Consider the following 23116-nt stretch of genomic DNA (forward strand, 5'->3'; position numbering starts at 1 on the left):
ACAGCTGGGGAAACAGAGGTTTTGAGGAAGAAGCTGACTTACTCTTTTATTAGCACTATCTGCATCCCACGTAATTGCAGTGTCTGTTCTGGAACGGCAAGTAATGGCTTTACAGAAGCAGGGAATGCGACGCAGTGAGTTAGGCTGGTGAGCAGTGAGGTGCAGATGTGTGCAGCAGTGGCGGTGCTGCTGGCTGTGGAGCCGGCTCCGAGGATGCTGTGCAGACGGACGCCGGTGGTGCTGCGGTAACCCCGTGTTCAAAGGGTCAGGTCTGACACCGTCACAGTGCTCAGTGTCAGAAACATTTGGGGTCTGGCTGTTCACCAGTGAAGCCACAAGAAAAACTGTCACTGTTTCGGGAAAGGTTGAGGAGATGGCTTTGACACTCAGTAAAGCAGGATAAGACCCTGCGCCCATCGTCAGCCTCCTGTTTTGCACTATGTCTTTGCAAAATGATAGAAAACATTCATCTGACACACATGTCTAAGCATTACTCAGGCCAAAGCCATCAATTCAACAGAGATACTCTATTTTATCCAGATTGTACACTGTAACAAGAAGCCACTTTATTTCTGCATTAATTATTCTCCATTTTCCTGTGTATTTTTGGTTTTTCCACCTTCTGATGGGTATTTTTGGAAGGTATCTATGCACAAATAGCTTTTTTCTCTAGTGCCTTTCCTGCCCAAATATTGCACTTGAGGCCAAGTGACCCGACAAGCGTTTGCTGTACAAGTTACTGAGATATGAACAGAGACGCAGCCTTTGTTATCGAGACATGGAGGAGGAAATGGAGAGCAGGGAGGGGTGTAGATTTTTATTAACCTGCAGCTGGAATGGATTCGAGCTGCAGCGGCAGCAGAAAGGTATATATTTACCTTTAAGTGTCTCGCTTAGTTTTGTGTGTTCAGACGAGTTCCCTTTTACGGTGTGCAATTTCCTTCAGAGATTTCCAGAATTCCCCCTTCAAAGGACTCTTGCAAAGCAGCAGAGCTTTGCCATCTTAGGAGAGAAAATTACAAATTACTAATTTAAGTGCTTCTTGGAATCATTTTCTTTTTTGTTTTGTATAATTTCCACACTTAAAAAATCAAACTTTGAGTTAAATGTTTACACAGTAATTCAGTGGGCTTAAGCCATCTGCCAGTGTGGCATCTGCAGGGTTGTTTTGATGCACACTCAGTATTGTTTCCTTCACGTATCTTGTAGCCTTGTATTTTGGTTGCAAAAAGATCATATTTTTTTTCCAACACAAAAGAAGTGCTGTTTATATCCCTGGCTCTAATTGCCAGCTTTATTTCCAAACTCTACTTCAAATCAACTTCTTATGCCTCTAAAAACCTTATTCTGATTGACGCTTACTTTTCAAGACCCGTGTCAAGTCTTATCTCTCTCTTTTGTTGTACTCGCCTTTATATCAGTATTCAGAAAAATCCTTATCATTGGTGAGGAGTATAGGTGGGCTTGGAGCATTAGTATTCATACTTGCATGTTAACAACTGTTATAACACGTACCAGAGGGAAAATATTATTTCTTGTAAATGCTCAATAATTATAGTCTTTATTGCATCAAAAGCTGTGTTTTGACAGATAGTGGAAAGCTTTCAAAGCTTTCAAAGCTTGTGTGGGATGGATGACAGATCGCTGCAGGTGGAAAAGATTTTTTTAGGTGTCGGGTTTTCTAGCACTGATGCTGTAAATATTCTTCCAAAATAACATTAACCTTCCAAACAGGGTTGGTGGTGTTCGATGGTAATATGGGTATTAGCAAAAGATACCTGGGAAATAATTCTTAATGATTCCACCTAATTAATCTATGGTTGGGACATTAATGTCTCTTTTCATTAAGTTGAGAAGTATGAAAGACTAGAAAATTACTGCTGTGCTGGATTTAGTGCTTTAGGTGTAATTTGAATGGATGTGCTAAGTTCTTGGTCATAACTTGCACTAATACCTACTCTAAGAAAAATTGAAAGGAAATCTGATCTGCTGTCACAGTTTACAAGAACACCTGGATGCTTTTAAGCCATTTGTAGCATAGGCCTACGTGAGTGGATTGTTTTATACACCTTATGACACATTCTTCAATACTTCTCAGCATATGTGATATCTTGGTTTGTGTAAACATCGACACAGAAAATGAAGCTGGATGCTATGCTGTCTTATTGGATAAACACGTGCATTTACAATGAAGTTGTATCAACCAGTAGTTCACTCCACTGCAAATAACGTCGTGAGAAGGCTGATAAAGTTCATCTGAATTTGCAGTTCTTTTGTTGGGAGTGTAGATGTTCTGATCAAGTTTGTGCTAGAGTCAAGTGGACCTAACAACGCGATTTGTGCTGAAAGCCTCACTCGTGCTTTAAGAGTTTAACAAGCACAATAGCAATGCTGCCACCTCGTTTGGACACATCCTGGGTTTTGTGTGAAACGCCTGAGCCTCTGCCGTTTCAAGTGTCTCTTGAGTATTAAGATACCTCGATAACCTAATAGGATTTTAGGTTTTCAATGAGTTTGAGAGTAATCCAGTTGTGTTCATTCCATCTTGAACATTATGTTTGTAATGTTGGGTCTATTGAAGTCAATGGTAAAGCTCCCACTGACTTTAATGGGATCAGGATTGCAAACCTAGAGAGAAAAGGCAGCGGGACGTAAGATTTCTGTCAACTGCCTTTAATATTGCTTCTAAATTGAGAAGGCCACTTCTCTTACTTGGAGGCAGTGGGGATGCTGAAGTGTACTCGACAGATGTCTTGCCAAGGGTTCGAGCTGCTTGCTGAGAAGTAGCTCTCAGCAGCCCCCTCGCAGACCGATAGTGAGTGCAAGTTGGGCTTGAGCATCACTCCATTCAGAATGATTAAATGAGGCAGAGACAAACTATCTGACATCAAGCGCTGCCACCTTTTATTAGCCCCTTACATCATGCAGAAGGCCAGAAGGCACCAGCCAGATATGTGGGCAGATATAAGATGTTCAGATTCCAGCTGTGCTTAACTGATGATACTCCTGGAAAACAAATTAACTGTGTCTGGCTCCCACAAGGGTTCAAATCTGACCCTTCATCCTTTTTTTCATGATTAGATGGATTATGCCAAGCTGTAGACTATAGTACCATTTCAGATGACCAGGAACTTTCTGAAGCATTATTCTTTTCCAATAAAAAGTCCAAAGAGCTGAGACAAATGGACTAATTTTGTCCCTGAACCGTTTGTTTCATAGATGGGACTCCCTATGGAATGTCATTCCTTGAGAAGTCAGCAGGGGTCACTTAAGTTCATTATTTTGCAGCAAATTCACTTTTGGACTTGTCAGAAAGTAAGAGCTAAAAATCCTTTAGGTATGTATCATTTACGCCACTGAGTGATTTTTCCTTCTATAATCTAACTAGGCCAAAGAAAGTGATGAAAAGTACGTAAGGAGAGTTAGATAGTGCAGCTCCAATCCAGCATTTGGACAGAACATAAATATATTTCACATGTTGCCAACTGAAAAAGATTATACCACTTAAGAGCGCATCGCACTTTAATAGAAATTTATTGTCAAAAGACTATTCTCCTAGAAGGATATGGCATTGTGGCAAAACAGGGGATAGACATCTTGTTACAGACCATCATTTTTACTTGTGTGAAGCAAATGGAAAAATACCGAGATAGAGTCAACTGGCTGGTATCGACTGAAAAGGATCTTCTGTGCATTTGCTTGGAAGCCGGACACATTTCCATTCCTCCTGCTGCAGAGAGCGGGAGAGATCTGTATCCTGTCGCAATAATGTGCTTCTGTCGTTGAGCGACAGCCCTGGCGCAGGCTCGCCCTGCGGAGCTGTGTGCAGCTCCAGCTCCCCAAACCAGCGCAGGCGGCGCAGGAGGTGCTGAGCTCAGCTCTCGGCCTCTGCGTGGAGCATCTTCGGTACTCTTAGGTCCCTTTGCTGCAGTTTTGGAAAGGGGTACAGATCCAAATGTCGCAAAAGTTACATTTCCAAAATCGATTCCTTCTAAAAAGTCTAATTGAGGTGATAACTTAAAAGGAGAGCCTTGTTGTACTTTAGCTGAAATCCTGCAGTTTACTATATGTTTGGTTTGTATTTCAAATATTTTAATGTAATACAAAAAATTATTGATGTTCTAGTGGGGTTCTTTCTTTTCCCCACTTTTCAAGAGGGGTTCATCTTGAACAGCAGCCAAAGGAGTAGCCCTAAGAAAAACTGTCTTTCGTCTTTCTAGTGGGCATGATATTAGCTTGTTTAGAAGAAGGAAATCATGCTATTGTCAGGAAAAATGTGGACATCCAAAAGCTTGGATAGGAAGAGCTCCAAAGTGGCTTTGAAGAATTGAGTGCCACGTGTGGGCTTGGAAAGGAGCTCCTTTAGTCCTGAGTTGGTACCGGCTGGAACTGACCATGTTTTACAAATATTGTGCAAAAAGAACACAATTGCATGGGTTTCCACCTACATGATCCAGAAGATCTCTGGATCCATATATTATGTTCCCAGAGTAGTTGCCTTCCCTAATTGTTTTTTTGGCATTTGGTGCTGGGTCTTCGTTTATCTTTGGGGGATTTTATTGTTGTTTTTTTTGGTGTTGTTGCTGTTGTGTTGGGGGGTGGGGGTGTTTTGTTTTGGTGTGTGTGTGCGTGTTTGTTTGTTCTATCTACCTGCCCAGCTTGCTCAGGACACGGTGTTTTCCTGCAGTGGACATGCTGTGTGTTGGCAGTGCCGATTCATGCTATTCGGTCAGTGCCAGGACACCGCGCCAAGCAGCAGGGCTCTCTGCGCTCCCATTCCTCAGCCTCCTCTTCCCCTGCATTACAGTTGTGGTTAGATTGAGTGAGAGCTTCGAGAGAAGGAAGCTAATGGTTCTTGCAGATTAGACTGCCTTTTGCCAAAAGAATTTGAGGTGCGTATCTTGGTATGACAGTCTTGGCATCATTAGTACTGCAGCACAGAACGCAATCCAAGGAGCCTCGCTGAGGCTGGGAAGAGGTGCTGCAGACAAATGGAGAATGCAGCTTAAACCCACTAATCCCTCCAGAGATAAAGCGTTGAGGGTGTTGCATAGAGCTAATTAGGGACACATAAATTATTAGCGTAACAGATGTAAGAAAGAGCATTGCACAGAGAAGAAAATAGGGTTTAGCTGATTATAGGTCTGACCCAAGGTGCAAACATATACCTAAGTTGATAGAAATAGGAGCAAGGAATAAACAGTCTTCAGCAAAATTTAGGATGCCCCAGTAATGTCGTTCCTCACCTTACCTCTACAATGGAACTTGCACCTGACTTTCTGTGCTCCTTTTATTCTGCTATTGATTAACCTGGGTAGGAATGTTCTCTTTTTATACTCCTTTTTTCATTGTTGCTTGGTTTATTGTTGCAATTTGTTCATCGTGCGGTTGTCTTAAAAGAGCGAAGGAAATTTGACATGAACTGAAAGCACAGAGATGCAGAGGTGCTTCCTAGTCTGGTGGGGTCAAGAAGTATCATTAGCTCAGTGCACAGAACCCTGTTACCAAATGTGAATATGATTTGTGTGAGAGGATCTCCGTGAGCAATATGAAACAATTGCATGAAAGGCAGCTGCAGGAACCGCATACTCAGTTACTTTTATTAGCGTTCACTCGATAGTTTAAGCGAGCAATTATGTATATGTATGTAAATATACACGAACACACTTGTATATTTGAATTTCAGCGTTTGGTAGCATTAGAGAAAGATAACCTGCCATTGGGCAATAGCAGTTACTGCATCTGTGGAATTACTGTTGGACATGTACTGTTTTCCCAATAACAGTCAAAGTGATCATTCAGTCTACATTTAGCATGCCTGGATTTAAAATGCAAAACAGCAACATACTTCATGCAAACGTCAACTTGGCCTATGTTCTGGAGCGCATGTCCAGAGCAGGAAACAATAAGTTTATTCTTCTCCCCAATTAGACTTTTGTGAAAGGCTCAGTTTTGTCTCCAACTATCACATTGAGCACGCACTAAAGCAGCACATTAATGTGCCTTTTAATGCTTCTTAGGAGTAGATCAAAAGAAATGTCAGGTGCACTTTACATTCCTCCCGTGATGTGTGCGGCTGTTAGTGTGTCCCCTCAGCCGGGGCCGTTGTCCCAGCCCGCCGTGCTCGGGCAGCGGGCGCTCCTGGATGCTCAGCATTTACCACGGCACCGCTACACCCCGCGTCTCGGCTCCAAGGTTTGCTGGAGCCCGGAGAGCCGTGCTGCTGTCACCAAGAGCGGGTTTGGCCTTTGCTATTCAGTGGGAGAAAAGAGTTGTTGAAATCAGTCCCGGAGAAAATGACTTAAAACTCAGCATGCTGGAAAATGGAACTTAATTAACGGAAGCAAACTTGCAAACCTCCACTGTAAACTGTTATTATTTTGTTTGCTTGCTTGAGGGAATATGTCAGAGCGGCGCTTACCTTTTCTTCGAACGAGCTTGGCTGTTCTACCCATCATTTATTTTTACGTGATTAGCAGGTGGGCTTGTGGCTCTGTCACTCTAAACACAGGGTGCTTAAAATGTGCAAGAGGCAACTTTACAAAGACAGCATCGCCGTGTCGCTGGTCTGGCCACGTGACGGTGCGGTGGCTGGTGCACCCGCTGCTGGCACGTGGCCCCTGTCCGAGTGTGGGGCTGGGGTTGGCCAAAATACTGCGGAGCACATTTAGTGTGTGGGACACGGCCAGGGTATCCCGGGCACCCACTGCTACACCAGACGCTGTGAAAATAGAGTTGAGACTCTGAGATTTGCAGAGCTGAGTGGGTATAGCATTAACATGGAAGATGGGCAGCAAATAAAAGGTACCTGCTGTCAGATATGGGATCAAAACTGCAAAGCAAGGCTAAGGAAAGTATGTGAGAAAGAGAAGGAAACGTTTTGGAGGAAGGAAACAGCAAGGCAAGAGCAATATTGCGGTGTGCAGGGTGGTGGGGACGAGGACAAGAAGCTGGAATTAATTGCAGAAGCGGGGAAGCAGTGAGAAGGGTTCAAGTTTTGTAACAAAGTTCATTTCTATATGTTTTCCTTTTTCAAATGGATGCTTTGAATAAATAGTGCTTTCATTTCCCGTGAGGCAGAGGTGAATAATAAGTACCTCATCTGGGGAGGCTGATCTCCCCAACATCAGTCATCTGCTTGCAGCCTTACACTCCAGCAGTGCTTTGGCTGAGCAAATTAGCCTGAAGTGTTGTGCCCTTGGCTGGCAAATCCTTTCAACCCGGTTGAACGGACAAAATGAATACCCAGATTGTTCCTGTGTCTGTTATTCTCTGCTGTTTATCTGGCGGAGCTGTCAGTCAGGCCATTATAACTGTGGTGCACACTCAAATGACTTGTCCACTCACAAAAGCAGAGTCTGTTGATGATAAGCTAAACAAAACTGGAGAGCGACTGTTGACAGAGTTGGGGGATCTTGCAAATGTCTCAGGTAAAAGCAGAAATGCAATCTGGGAAGGTACAGAAAGCAGCTTTTCTTACGCGTGTGTAGTTTTAAAGTGTTCACCGGGATTTGTTGGCAGACGATAAATGGGCATTTATAATGAATTGGGCTCCTCTCTACTTTGAACAAATTAAGCAGTGCACAGAAGATTTCTGAAACTTGAATGTAAGGGTATACTGCACTTACAAGAATTAATTAGCCTGAAAAGACATAATTTACTCGCACAGGCTTTGCCAGGGCAGAGCGAAGCTGCAATCTGCCCTGTGCTGTCCTGTCCCCAGTGACGCCCCCAGGACCGGGGGGAGCAGCCAAACCTCCCCGCAGGGCTCTGGACACAATTAGCCCTGGGGTTTAATTACTCTGACTCGGGTTTGTGGGTCCTGTGGGTTTGAAGGTGTTGGGTGCTCGCTCCTCCTCAGACACAGAGGACGTTTGCGTGAGGGGGGATCATTGGTTTTGCTCATAAAAGAAATTTGGCTTCTTAAATATCTGGCAAAGCGGTGAATGGCGCATGTGGAGTGCTGTATGAAGATTTATTTCCTGATTTTTGGTTTTGCTATTAGGACCCTGAGTTGTAAGTAGGACTCTGAGCCACTCCTGAAACTAATTTTGCTGCATGACATTAGATAATGCCATGCCTATCTGCTGAACGTGAACATGGCCAAAGACTTGTGGTCCTTTAGCCTCGTTTTTGTGATCATAATTAACAAGCTTAATGTTTACAGATTATGAACGTGAATGCGGTCTCAGGTGTTTGAACAGTGCTGAACCGTATAGCAAAAAGTGTCTCCTCCAGCTCCTTCCCAGGCGGAGAAACTCTTTCGGTGCTGGATCGTCAGAAGAGTTTTCCCCACCGTCCCTGCCTCGTGCATTCTGTAGCAGAAAGGGAAATGTCGAGACTAAGGCAGGCTGCAATGGTTTAAATCCTCGTCAGTGTCATGAAGAAGCTGAAGTACAGAAGGTCCTATGTCTTGCTGAGGGTTTGTTACGATGCACGGTTAGTGAGGGGGATGCTGCTGAGAGTGTGGCACAGCACGGCAACATCTCTTTGATCAGCAGCTGGTGACTTCACGATCGCAACCCCGGTAGCCTTGTTGGCTGTGATGATAACTGTAACGGATGGTACAGCTATTTTTCATCAAATGCTTGTTAGTCAATTTATTAGATTCCTAATATACTAATGCACTCATTTGGCAGGCATCTGGGCAACCGAGACTTGCAGTGCAGTGTACTCATTCAAAGTCACGGTAACTCGCAGGTTGCTGATTTCTCATCAGCACTCAGAAGATAATTTGCAAATGTGCCATTTATCATTATGTGCTTTGTGGAAGCAGATCTCGTGAATGGGATAAACAGATAAGAGCCTAATAATGAACGTTTCCTTCCCAAACACCATTACCATTATTATGTTTTATTTACGTTGCACATTCTGCACCTATATGTGCATGTGAGTTTGTATATGCTGCTAAAGTAGCTGTGGACACAGTTTTTTGAAGGATTGCTAGCGCACTTGTTGATCCCTCTGCTGAGGGACACAGAGTTGGAGCAAATTAAATGTTGTCTACCAAAAGAGATCAAACTTTTAGTTGTAGTAGTTTACAAAGTGATAGGCACGCGTTGACTTTTTCAGCATGAAAAGCCACCACTAACCTGCCAGCTTTCCTTTTCTCACTGGCAACATCAGCATCTGCGAAAAGCCCCTGGTAAAGCCAACAAAAGGATTATTCAGAGGCTGGATGGGAAAGATTATATGGCAGAGGTTGCTGGAGGAGCATTTTTCTTGCACGCCAAAGACAACACGCTGTACGGATGCTCTGACCTGTCCTGCTGTTTGCCGCTGCATTTGACTTTGCATCGACGGCTGCTTTTTGTTCGCGTGTTCGCTTTTTACTGGGAAGAAGTCTAAGGTAACAGTAGCCGGGCGATCAGTCTGCAAATGTGATTCCTGTCTCCTCTTGTGACATTCAGGGTGGAAGCTCTGCATACAAATCGTTGCTACTTATTTTTGCTTCTGCAGATGTGATTTTGTGCAATGAAAGGTGTAACAAGGAGCCAGGCATAGGAAGGAGCCCTTTTGCCAAATGGCTCTGTGTGTTTCGCTCCGCGACTGCTATCCAGCAGAGCTGGGAAACCATGCAAAGATATTGATAATTGATTCCGTTTTATATAAGTTAAAAACTAGCTTTTCCCTCCTAGTGTGAAGGTAATGGGTTTTGTCTATAGAAAGATAATAATCCTATGAACCATTTCTACGCCCTCTATTAAAGAACAGTATAGCTTGCACTTGAACGTAATGCCCATGTCAGCTCAGCTTTTTAAACATTCATCTTAAAAGAGTCTTCAAGGACTGGAAAGAGATCTTCCACGGGCACTGAGCTAAATTTGAGAAACTTAAAATGTCACAAAGATCCTGTCAATTAATGTGTTTATTCTTATACATCTACTCTGGAAAAAGCATCTTCAGACATGAAAGCTGTTTTCTTTCGATTAAAAAGTTGTCATTGCATTTAGTTTCCATAGATAATGCAGAGCGGATTTCCCCCGCCCCCCCTTACCATACTGGGGGATAAATACGTCTCTTTTTTCTTCTTACCGTTTTCCTCATAGGAATCTTCATTTATTACAAGAACCAAAAAAAAAGAAGGAAGAAGAGAGCTAAATTGAAACCTTGCCTCCAAATTTGTATGCAGGAGGTGGCTTGATTTATAAGCTTAGGTAATTTCATTTTTGTTCACACTCCTTCAATTGAAAGGCTCCCACAAACAGTGTTACTGCACTGGAGGGAAGAAATGGGCAAATTTATCAAGCTATTTATCAAATTATTTTCACAGTCTGTCAAAGTCATAAGCAAGCTAGAAGAGAAGCATAGAGAGTATATTCAACCAGGGGAGCGTGTCTGAGCCAGTCGGCAGCACAGCCAGCGAGCAACCGCGTGGCCAGGGACACGGGGCCCGCGCTTGGCCGCAATGGCACCAGTCCTGGCACTGGTGGTGTTAGATCCGTACTGGGTGGATTATGGGCTGAGAAAATGAAATTGAAAACGTCATTAAACAGACAGAGAGGTCAGGGCAAAGGGGACAGACTCCCCCTCTCTCTGCGCATCTGTTGGGGTTTGCAAAGGAGGACGCTGTTGAATCTAATGGGGCACACCCTGAGTCAGAGTGACTCACATCCTGGGATGGGGAGAGAACAGCGTTGGAGTGTCAGTCCTTGGTGGGGGGTCCGAGGAGACCGTCTTGACCAAGCAGGGCAAAAAATGAACAAAAAAGCAACCGAGATTGAAGGAACCAGTCTAGTAAGAAATCTTTAATTTCTAATGAGCTTAAAAGGGTTTGAGAGAGTTGAATTTTCTTTTTTTAACAAACCAGTTCAAGTACATGCCTTCAGATTATAAAAGTACCTGAAATCGCCTAGAATATCAGCATGCATAGGTTGTTAGTATTTACATATATTTACATAGGAAAACAAGAGAAAGATCTACAGTTATTTACAGTCTACATAGGCGAAGAGAAAGGCAGCATAATTGTATTTCCTAAAATACAGTAGTTGAATAGTCAGCACATGCATATTAAGATATATTTGCATGATAGAACGCAAATGTTTTAAGACATACCTTTTTAACTCCCTATGCTAAGGTATAGCATAATAAAGGTAAATTTTTTTGTGTTTTGTTTCTAGTCTATTTGCATCAAGTGCTTTAAAATGTTCACTAACACAGCGGCAGCGTTATTCACCCTGGCAATTAAAGCAACAGTACACACGATAATTTCCTACTAACTAGCAACAAGCTGCTGGTGAATGAAATATCTATTGTTTCTCATTATCTGTCGACCAACATACAGGGATCTCTCCTTGTAAAGGCAGTGCCTAAGCTATCACTATTAATTATAGAAGTAATATAAATGAGACTCTACAGTATGTACTAAATGAAATATTAACAAGGCCAGTGTCTTTGAGCCTGAAAGATGCACTAACAGGGCACACTTTACAGCAGGCTATCTATGAAAATCAAACATACATAATGCAGGAGTGCCTGGCTTACAGCTCTAAGCCTGGACTTTAGAGCCCTGTTTGCTAGAGCTGTATTATTGCAAAATACATTCCCTTAATTAGGTTCTGGAAGACAGAGTTAGTAGTTAATTTCTTACCATGATATGTCCCCATCATAACACCCGGTGGTTTTTCAATGCATTGTATTGCTGAAATGTGTGTGTATGAGCATGCGTGTATCAACAGATGAAATAGACTCTTTATCTGTAAAACCTAAACCATCAGCTTGTTCAATATTTGTCCCAAAAGGTCACTTGCTTAAAAAGCATTGTGTTGGGAGTGGGGGGTCACTTGTATGTGAAATGAAAGGCCGTCTAGAAATCATTTGTGCAATGAAGGAGGAAGCCAAATGCCAGTATTGTGATGACGTTCTTTGCAATACTGCATATGAAAAAGTCTAAATTTTGACTAGTAATAGTATTAAAAAGCTATATAAATATATACAGCATATACAGTACTGTATGTATACATACATCTTTATAAAGTATATCTATAATTAAAGTTAGGTGCAACAAAAACATAAAACATTTCAAGTTAGCATAAGTTAATAACAGAATTGATCTCAATGAAGTCTCATCTGTGTGTATGCCCAAACACCAGCCAGCCCTATTCTGATGAATTAGTTGCAGCAGCATATCTGTTCTGTCTCGTTGGCAGAATACGTTTATTGTCAACAACCTGTTTGCCCAGTTTTGCGGATGACCCTTGCCCGGAAGCATCCACCCTCACCTGGCAGGGATGTGTATTTCAGGAGGATTTCCCATATCCTCCATAGGATTTCCATTTTCAGTAGTGGCCGACAAGCAGTGGTAGGACTCATGTTCATTGAAATGCACACTGTAAAATCTCTGAAAGCAAGTGACAGAGATTTCCAGGCACGACCGGCTCCCGATAGCGGTACCGTGGTGCCCCAGGACTGTCTCTTACGTGCGCTTTGCTTCTCACTCCACTGGCCAGTGTTGGCACGTAGGGCAGGGGGCACGCAATGCACAGAAACACAATACGGTCAACCTGATCATCGCCTTACCCTGTTACACTCTGAAATGAAGATCAATAATTTTCCTCAGGGGTTTTTCACAAATCCAGAAATGAGCGGGAGCATGCGGTGTCACACCGCTGCTCCATACTAGCCTGCCAGAAGAAAAGTGATAGTGGATCGGAACAATTTGCACGCAGTGTTCAAAACCGCAGCTTCAGTGGAGCAGTGATATCTGTAAAGGGTGAATCAGGTGTGAATGGGAGTTCAGCAGGCAGGAGAAGAAAATGCAGAAGGGCTGTGTGTGGGTGCAAAGGCTGGGGCGAGCAGCCCGGAGGCCACGCTGCTGCTCCTGCCCTCGAGGTGCTGGTTGGGCAAGGTGAAGCCCTATGCTTCATTAAAGTTTTTGAGGCTTGAGAAGGCGCTGTGTCAGGCTTGAAACAATTTCCAGAAGCTGATTGTGGACTTTAATAAGATACTGGGAAAAAGAAGGAATACGGTGCTGCCCGTGGGAACCAGCTCCCTTCCAGGCGCTGCAATGAGAGCAATTGGGTTGCACAGACAGTGGTGCTGGCTTAAACAACTGTATGGTTTCATCTGAGATATCTGTGAAGGGCTGGCAAACAAAATACCAGACCCATGGGAAATATGTGCCCTTCTGGAGAACAGCTGTAGGGCACAGGGGATATCCTAAGGCGGCTCAGATGTTTTAAGACCCCATGTTAGGCAACTGAATCCCACTCCTGGTATGCAACCATGGCTCTTTCTAGCATATGCAAAGGGTGAGGTGAACCCATGGATCACCCTTTCAGGACTGGCTGTCGCTAAGACATCCGTTTTTGAATAATTCGGTGGCGTTTTGGCTATTAAGAGTTTTCCCAAGTTCTCTGTGAGCTGCGCAAAAAGAAACAGGGAGAGAGAGGGAAGAGACTGGAATGGGGCCCAGTGCAGCAGACAGGTTCAGAAGTTAGAGAATTAAGTTTATACAATGGAGAAAAATATGCGTGACTTTAAAAGGTAACTACATTTTTTGTCAGCTATTTTGCCAACCTTGTTCTACATCTTCTACACATTTTAACAATGGTTTATAATATACCACTTTATACTTACACAGTGCTTTTCAGCTCCAAGTATGAAAGCACTCCATGAATCTGAACTCGTCCTCACAACACCCCTGTGAGGTGGGTAAATAATCGTACTCTTCCCATTTTACAGCTGGGAAAAGGGAGGTACATGGAGTCAAAGTGACTTGTCCAAGTTCACCGGGAAAGTAAAAGTTGAAAAGAAAATACAACCTAGTTCTCCTGACTTGACATCCCGTATTGTGTTTTTGTTCTCCTGTGGAATGATTGCAGACAATCTGTTTGACACTGGATGTTGGAAGTTTTCAAGCACTATCGTTGCCATAATTGAGAACATATGGGGTGTTGCATAACACAAACAACATGGTGCATTATCAAAATACATTTATTACAATGGACACATTTTCTTTTGCAAAGTTAAAACCCAGAATGTAAGTTAAATATAGCTGCATATACTGAATAGTTGAAATAATCACTGGGACTTAATGTCTCAATGTCTCAGCAGTTGAAAACAAATCCTCTTTCGTGAACTACTGCAGTTTCCTTACCCAAAGAACATAGCACACTTATCTTCTATAATGTATGTAAAGAATACTGTAAATGTCTAAAGGTCTTAATGACGCTAAGAAAAGTTACAGCTTGAAATCAACTATGCTTTGCAAGTAGAGAAGCTGATGGAGTTTTGAGTCTTTGTAGTTGGGAATTAATTGAAAAAGGAATACATCAGAGGAAAAAAAGCAGACCTTATAGATTTCAGTTTATCCGTTGTATTATCTTCTAAGAGATGCTTTGCTGGTTTAAATGTGGTGATGGGGGAAGGGGAGGTGGTTGAGAATCTCTGGTTTAGATGTGGTTGGGTGAGACCTTTGAAAATGCTGCAATTACAGAGTGAGTTCAGCTCACGTTTTCCTGCCGATACTTGGGTGGAGATGGGACCCGAAGTCAACTGAGCCCAATTTGTTACTTAGATCATATTTGGCAGCTCCAAAGTTTTATTTTTTTAGCTAGAGATATTATTTCAGTTTATCATACTCACCCAAACTAGCAAAGGCAGCTTTCAATTTCATATTTCCTTGCTGAAAAAGCAATCAGGGAATTCTATTTTCTTACAGGAGACTAATACATACATATTCTGAGCATTACTCATAAGCTAACTGTGCATGTGGGATTGCTCGGAGTAAAAGGACTTCAGCAGGAGCTGAAGAGTTCTCCTGTCATCTCTCACACCAGACTAAAACTTGTTCACTGCATTCTAAGAAAAGTGACTGAGTTACCCTGGTAGAAGGTGGAACAAAGTGACACCTGATCCTGAGCATCAGCTCCCTCAGCTACGACCCATACCATGGCCAATACCACCCAACAGCCCTTAAGTCTGATCCTAAAAGCACTTCAGATCCTAGGGAATCCTGAAGGCTGAATGAAGACAGGAGGATTTTAGACTTACCAGTGTTTTTCAGAAGAGGTCATCATGCTCTGCGTTGTTTGCAGAGACTTGGGCTTGATGGGAAAAACTAATGATTCAGCTCATCTGCTGAAACATTTTAACATTACAGAGAAAGGAGTAAGTGTATTTTCAGAAAACTCAGCATCACAAGCTCAGCTGGGGGTTGTTAGCAATCCCAGAACGGAAACAAATGCATTTGGAGGGCAGTTTTCTTCCAGGAGGGAAGACAAGCTGGGCTGCCGAGCCGTGGTCTGGAGCAGCAGCCCCGAGCATCAGCAACCGAAAACTGTGGTGCCTCAGACAAGGCAAAGGAGCTGGGCTGGTTTACACCAGGTGAAGATGGGGCTCAAGGAATATAAAATGGCAGCTGTAACTTTGGAGTTCGGCTTGGGCGATTTGGAATGGATCGCTGTGGAAACGGGCTCCGTATCATTTTGTTTGTTGTTCCCGGGAGATTTCCTATTTCACCTCAAATCAGGAAATGGCCATTGCTGAAGGTAGCTGGTAAAGAGCCTTTTCTCTCTAGTAGAGTGGATTTGAACAGCGCTTCAGGGTGCTTTAGAGAGCACAAGGAAGGTATGGGAGAACCCCCTGGTTTCATGATCTGGAGTATGTTTATACTACCTCCTCCTCACATGCAGTTGTTCTGCTATAAAGAGTATAAAGATCAGTATGGATCTGATAATTTTCTGTTAGGGATGTGTTGGCTTTGCCCAATAATCCTGAGGTGAATAACAGGAATAGCCTGAAGACTTGCAAGGAAGTACTGGCTTTTTATTTCACTTGAGCTGCTTGCTTTGGATCTGGTCCTTGTCACAAATACTCACCTCTCACGTCATTTTGAATTCACCTCTTCCCACTGTCCATCTTTCAAAATGCACTGTGCTAAACTTAACCTCGGGCTACCACGATAACCGGCCTTTATTCTTAATTTTTCCTAAGAAAACAAAAATCTCCTTTTCAAAGCAGCTGATCCCGTCTCAGGCAATGTCTACCACTATCTGTACGCCCTTAGCAGAGTTCAGAGTGATCTTAGTCATTTGTAGTTGCTAAGTATACAGATAAGTTATGGTATTGTTTCTATTATTAATATGCTTGCTATGCAAACCAGCTTCAGAACAGGGATCTAATTTTATAAATTAAACATGCATTTTAAAATAAACAAATCTGAAAACTAAACATTAACTGTGTAATATGTTTTCTTATCAGGAACATAAATGGTATCTTAGAATACTAACGAATGCATTGCATATACTAATGAGGGGTTTACCTTATACTGTATATCAATAACCCCTTTTCTTTGACTATTAAGATATTTTATATTAATTTGTATTCAGTGCTATCAGTTACAAATTGACAGCTAGGAAACAAATGCCTATGGAACTACTAGCTACTTAGTATTTTCATCTCAACAAAGGACTTTGGAAGGATGTGTAATTTAGATCTGTGAGCCTCAACTATAAATAAACAGCAACTGCTGTATAAATCCCACCCCGCTGCAGTTGAAGATTGTATTACAAAACTGACAAATGATTTGCGGAAGAGAATGATGAACCCTTATTACTAAGACACTCTTCAACTTAATCCAAAACAAGATTCCTGGGTAATTTTACGTACACTAGAAAGATTGATGGCGCGGTGCTTGCCTGGCAGCTCTCAAACGTTTGACTGGATCGGAAATGGCACTGAGGCATGATTAAAGATTCGGTTGGGCTTCTCACAAATTCTTTATCCTGTGTATTCATCAGTGCAACCCGCTGCCTTTCTTGCAGGTTAAGGCAGGCTGACCCCCAGCTCCGCTGATTAGTGCCCTGTACAACTGACGGACCTATAGAAGAAAATGTTTAGGTTGCCCGGCGCTTTTAGCATTGTTTAGCAGTTGAAATTGTTGGGTGGGGGGGCGTTAATCACAATAGATCAGGGGGAGTCTGTGACAACTGACAAGCTCATTGTTTAAGACAGTTTTTAACGAAGTTGTTAACATTAATTCTTTTATATAGTGCTCTAATCTTTTTCAAATTATGTTCTGACATGGCACAAACCGCTTGGCATTGAAAGTCATTCAACAGTGATTAAAGTGCTCTTTTTATCGGTTTAAGAATGTTTCATCTTGTATCAGCAGTATGGAATTGTTTACTAATTAGATTCCCTAACATCCTCTGCTGTCGTATGCTGATGATATGTGAACAGGAAAGCTGATGAGCAAAAAATTAAAACTTGTTATTAAACTGTCATAAGGCCCAACATATAAAGACGTCATTCTAAAGTCGGTGTTCATGAGGGATAAACAATATTTACTGGGAAACGGAGTGGTTTCTCAGCCGGGCTGGGCATGGCCGGGGGCACTTTGCAGTTATCTGCGGCTCTAGCTGGTCCCGGAGCTTTGTGCTGTCTGAGTCGTAGATGCAAAGGAAGAATTGTCTCTTGAGGACCTTCCTGCTCTCTGGCATATGCGGGGCTCCTGGGTGCCACGCTGTGGGCTGGAGACGTCCTGCCAATGCAAAGTGCGACTTGGGTCCCGCGATTCTGACACCCGTTCCCCTCTGTATTTGGGTAAGTCACTTAGGCAGGGCCTCAGATGTCTGAATGCAACTAGCGCACGTTCACCAATGGAAATCAGATGCTTACGTGTCTGTGAGAATCTGAGATTTACCTTCCGGTTTGCAGTTTTGCTGTCTGAAGGAAGCTCCTGCATTTCATGAGTTAATGTTTGTCCGTTATTCTGAAATATTAAACTGCATTTCTCTTAAGTCATAAGGAAGGTACTTTTCTTTCAATGATAGAACCACTGAACTTTCTTCTTCCAAAACTGCCAACACAATTGAAACGTTTAGAAAGAAGTAAAGATATACACAGCCAAAAAGCAAATGGCACATTGCTTACATCCAGTTCTCCATGAAACACTGGAGGCATCGCAAGATAAAGTGCTTTGGGCTTCCAGCCACATAATCTTTTATCTCTTAGAGTAAATATCCTATGCTCACACAGGGAAAACTATTCTCTTCTTTTGGAGTTCAGGTTGTGTCAGTGTTCGAGGTATAAAGCACTGCTATTATATTGTGGGATGTTTTTCTGCCTGCTGAGAATTTTGTTTAAAACTCATCAAATTTGACTCATTTAAAAAGATAAATTATTGTTTGGGTTGGATTTTAAACTGCTCTGATAAACTCCCATTTTATAAATGAGCTGAATTCTATTAGAGCTACCCTGAGTTTAGCTTGGCTGAACAGCTGCTTTTCAGCAATAGCTTAAGGGCTCTCGCTCTGCATTGAGCAATTTAGTTTAATTTTACCTTTCTAATAAAAGTCCAGTCGAATTGCTTGCAAAAAACTAATAATACTCTTCAGGGACTTTGAATCATTCTAAACAGCTGAATATAGTGATCATACCTGTGCTGTGGAGCTTTATGGGATAGTTCAAAGAGCACAGGAATTTTATTGTTCTCTATTACTATTATTTTTAGTAGAACTCTCTTCCATTTCTGCTACCGCCTTTAAGATACTTTCTCTTTTGTAAAAAAGATATTGGTTTAATAAGAGGATTACTATGTCTTATACTAACTTTAAAAATATTTTGGTCTGTTGATAAATATATGCCTCTCAAAATACTTAATACAGCCAATTTTGGTTTACCTTGTGATGGGAGACCATTTCTAAGCTGTGGAGTCATCATTATCAGTTTAATCCCATCTTCTGTGAAAAATGCATGTCTTGCAAACAAATGTGCCTTTCCCTGCAGTCACAAAATTGAGACGCCTCAATTAAGGAGAATTGGGCATTTTTAAACTGCTTGCTGCACCTGAAGGATGCGAACGCAAAGTGGAGACCTCGCAGGCTGAGCCCCTATCATCACCCCGCTTCCCTTGGCTGCGACAGTGAAGGGCCGGAAAAAAAGGACTAGAGGAAACTCACAAGATGTTTAAACCTATTCCGTTTCCCCATTAAATTACCCTAATGTGGCAACGTCTAATTCCTCTTTGTTTGCTTTTTCAATCATAGTTGGCAGCCTCTTTATTCTGATTCCTATCAGCTCATAATTAGTTACCACAGAAAGAGCTAAGATGTACATAAATAATCATAAGGTGCCAGATAAACTGTATTGGTTTTAAATTAGTGTTGTGTCTTGCTAGGCACTCTCACCTATTATTTTTAATTATAGTTTACAAAGTGAACTAACTTGTTTCCCTCTTTCCAGCTCTTCTGGCACTGCACTTGTGCCCATCGCCGGTGCAGGGTGCTTGTTCCAACCCCGTGGCCTCGGTCTCCAGTCTTCTGTTAGAGAAATTCAGAGAAACTCATTCTTACTGTTTGAACATAAATTCACTTAGTATGAGAAAGAAAAACACCACCTCCTGATCCACAAAAGCCTCTAATTTACCTGCTCTGTTGAAATTCTCCATGAGAAATGGTTCTTACAGAACACAAAAAAACCCCACTGGAGTGCCTTGTGTCTCTGCAAAATCAGAACCTCTCTCTGCCCGCAGCAGATCAACATTCGTACAAGGCAGCAGTGACAACTGGCACAGTGAAACTGTTGATCAAAGATATATGGGCTCGTTTGGCACCAGTCCCGATTGCACTTTACATGATAGGTCTTAATTGGAGTGCCCGGGTTAATATTGTACAAGAGGTTTAAAAACCCAAACAAACAATGCGTATGTGCGTCAGCCTGCGCTGCTGGTCGGGGCGAGGGAGCGGGTGCCCAAGGGGTGCGGCGTTTACTGCGGTGCAAAGGGAAGCTGGGAAATGTTGAGGTGCTGCTTCTAAACCTAGCTTAACTATTCTGGTTTCAAACACTGCCTGGGTAGACCTTGCCCCTTTGCATCAGGCCAGACTCTCCCTGCCGCCAATACAAGGTTTTATTGAAAACGGGCAAAAGACTCGAGACAGGGACTGAGGTTCGGGAGTGTGTCTTTCTTTTGTGCAAACAGGAAAGGAAAAGAAAATAAACCCCTCACTAGGATGTTTTGTAAATAAGGGGCCAGCAGGCACGCAGGCAGCACCTTCGGCAGGGTTTCAGCCTTGTCACCGGGCGAGTTACTCTGCCGGCTGGGATGCTTTTCACTGATGCTTTCGTAAGATGCACAGCGTCAAAGGACCACAGTTAAAATTATGATGATAAAATATCTATTTATATATATTTATACAGCGTATTTTTTTTCTCTCTCTCCTTCTCTTCTCGTTCCAGCAACAAGGAGCTGCCACCACCGTGTACTGCGCCACGGCCGCGGAGCTGGAGGGGCTGGGCGGGCTGTACTTCAACAACTGCTGCCGCTGCCTGCCCTCGGCCGCCGCGCAGGGCCCAGCCGCCGCCGCCGCGCTCTGGGAGCTGAGCGACAGCCTGGTCCGCCAGCGGCTTGGCAGGCGGTCCCGCTAACAGGGAGCTCCTGCAAGGATCAAAACACGCCGAGCGCGTGCGCTCGAAAACTGCCAGCGCTGGATCCCGTCCAATCTTATCATCTAGAGGGTTTCCGTATACCTCCGATACAGATTAACCAGTGTTAAATGAAATAATAGCAGTCACAACACAGTGAAAAATGTTAAGTACTAATGGGAAATGGGGAATACCGTGGGTTAAAGGGACAATGCGGCTTCCTGGGGCTTAGTTAGTCTTGGTTCTCTTTCTTTTGATTATAGCCTGTTCAAAGTGTAACCCAAGGAGGCATCTTTTGTCTTATTTTAGAAAAGCAATGCTGCAGATATTTGCTGCTGTTTTGATTAATGGGTAGGTACGTAGCCCAATATGGGATTTCCTCTTTATTTTGATAATGACTGTCTATTAGGCTTTAGGTATTGATCAGGAGATGGTAGTTGTGTTGATTCTTTTTCCCTACAAGGATTTCATTGGGTGTGGCAAATAAAAAGACTATTAAGGAAAGAAACCTTTCCTGCCCATGACTGCTGGCTGCAAATCCATCTGTCTGCGCTGTCTGGAACAAGAAGGTGCAAGAAGACATCTCAACAGAAATGGTAAAGTCACAGATAACTCAATATTTCTGGTTTTTCTTAAAAGGTTATAATAAAAGATATGTTGTAAACCATTCCCTAAATACTGTTGAGTTAGCAAAGATGATGTTGTCTCCTTAAGAACACACAGGCTGTAATCAGGGGTTTAAATGGTATTTCCATTGATTTCGCAGTTCACAGTTTTAAAGTTTTTTGTTGTTTTTTTGTTCACAGTTTCTCAGTTCTCCTGACACTGTATCCCATTCCAAATCTCTTTTTTCCTTTAAATGTAAATTCAATAAAACAACATGCGTGCTCGAATAGTCACCTGAAGAGTTTTTGTCTCATTTCTGGAAATGTCTTAGTTCCTTTTTTTTTTTTTTTTTTAGAAAAGAAAACTTGAAGAAAAATAAAGAGCTTCTTGTTGATGCCAAGAAAACGCTGTTTGTTTCTTGTTTGTTTCTAAGTTCATTTTTGTATTTTGTGCTTTGTAGCTGTCTTCGCGCCGGAGGGTTGTCCTAAGCCATCCTCAGTCCAGCATCCCATTTTCTGTAGACAGAATATAAACAAATAAATAGAAGGACACATTGTTAATAGAAGCTTATTAGACCCCCTCATTATTTATGATTTATTGCTGTATCAGTCTGCCTTCCATGGTCCTTCTTGTCTGCAGTCGCAATGCATTGGATCAGCTGTTGAACAGGTGTTAAAATCAAGTCGTTCACCTTGCAGAGTAGCCGTAGCATCCCCCCCATCAAAATACGCACCACGCTTATGTAAGGAATGACAATATTGCAGTGTGACAGCTATACCTTACAGTCATATAGTGCCATTTTTTTATTCTTTAGTTTTTTTTGACTTTATGGGTAATTCTAGTTTGGTGTGAGCTCTTCTTAGGTAGGTGGTGTTCAGCCTCCTATGCACATAAGAGTTGAAATCTCTGCAAGTAAAGTCTCTATGTGCGAAATTCAATATCTTCCAAGTGGACGGGGGAACCCAGAGTGCACTGACCTCATATCTAGGATGAATTATCTGAACTGGCTTTGTACAGAGGAAATGAGGGCTTTTGCTTTTCCTCAAAGCCCTTGGCATCCTTCAAGCTTCTGCCCAAGTGCAGCCTCAGCCGCTCCCTAGTTGGCAACTTCCTTACCCGATGCCTTTCCTAAAGCAGTTGTAAAGAATATATGGCCTTGCTTATACCTGCTACACCACCTGTGTAGCGACAGCCTTCAGTAAATGAGCAATCCTGCCCCGCGTCTTTCCCTGCTATCTGCAGCACCCCTTCCCCAAGGCCAGCACATCCTGAGGGCTCGCTTTGGCACTATTTGGCAGAATAAAGAACCAACCGGGGCTATTCCAGAAAGAGCAAACACCTCCTTCAGCCTTTGTTGGAGAGGGGAAGAAATAAAGTTTGCTCTTGTCTCCTGTAAGTTTTGTCCGTGCCGTGCCAGGTGCTGGTATAGTGTAATACTTGAAAACTGTAATGGCTTGGGTGTGTTTGCAAGTTGAGGTGAGGGTTACAGGCAAATTCTTTGTATTGTCTGGAGTTTATCTGGGACAAAAACTGATTAACCTGTGCAACAGCCTTCTCAAATGGGTTATTTTTTTTTTCCTTTTCACAGCCAAACAGAATTACTCTCATATAATAATACAGCTGGTGTGTGACAGCAGAGTTTGCATCAGAGCTTGGCATTGCTGGGTTCAGAAGAGGCAGTAATTAAGCAATGCTGGGAGCTCTGCACTCCCCCAAAGGCCTGGACCTTATGCTCCATTTAGGCAAACATTAATAACCGATAATGAACACCCTGTCATTCCTTATTGCTAAAATATTGCATGCTTTTATGAGAATTCAGTACTTAGAGAGATTGCCTGCCTTCCTTCAAAGAATATCTGCGAGGCGGTTTTCCTTTGTACACGACTCACTATTCCAGTGTTATGAGGTAAAAGCATTGTTAATGTCAGCAGAGTTTTGCGTTAGTATCAAGTAAGCTCCCCCAGTTTCACTGAGTCGGTTGGGTTCCTCTGGTTCCTATTTCTGGTTAATAAATATTTATTGATACTAGTGTAGTACCCTGTCTAGAATTTCACTATCACTACTTTCTCCGAGATAAAATTACTTTGTTCTTTCTTTCATTCTTTTCCTTTCTTTCCTTCTTTCTCTTTCTTTCTCTCCTCTC

General features: G+C 42.6%; 2 protein-coding genes across 4 annotated transcripts in view; one reads left to right on the top strand and one right to left on the bottom strand.

Annotated features, from left to right (window-relative positions):
* WWOX (WW domain containing oxidoreductase) overlaps positions 1–21266 on the top strand; it is a 471250-nt gene extending 449984 nt beyond the window's left edge. For all 3 annotated transcript variants that reach the window (XM_065028519.1, XM_065028521.1, XM_065028522.1), the window contains exon 9: positions 20182–21266. In XM_065028519.1, coding sequence (XP_064884591.1) covers positions 20182–20370 — 189 coding nt within the window. In that variant the 3' untranslated portion in view covers positions 20371–21266. The remainder of the gene's footprint in view (positions 1–20181) is intronic.
* The window catches only part of MAF (MAF bZIP transcription factor), a 197683-nt gene continuing 185300 nt past the window's right edge, over positions 10734–23116 (bottom strand). The window contains exon 3 of the mRNA XM_065028524.1: positions 10734–21488. The gene's annotated coding sequence lies outside the window, so the exon portion shown is untranslated. The remainder of the gene's footprint in view (positions 21489–23116) is intronic.

Source organism: Columba livia, chromosome 13 (assembly GCF_036013475.1).
Source record: "Columba livia isolate bColLiv1 breed racing homer chromosome 13, bColLiv1.pat.W.v2, whole genome shotgun sequence".
Taxonomy (NCBI): Eukaryota; Metazoa; Chordata; class Aves; order Columbiformes; family Columbidae; genus Columba; species Columba livia.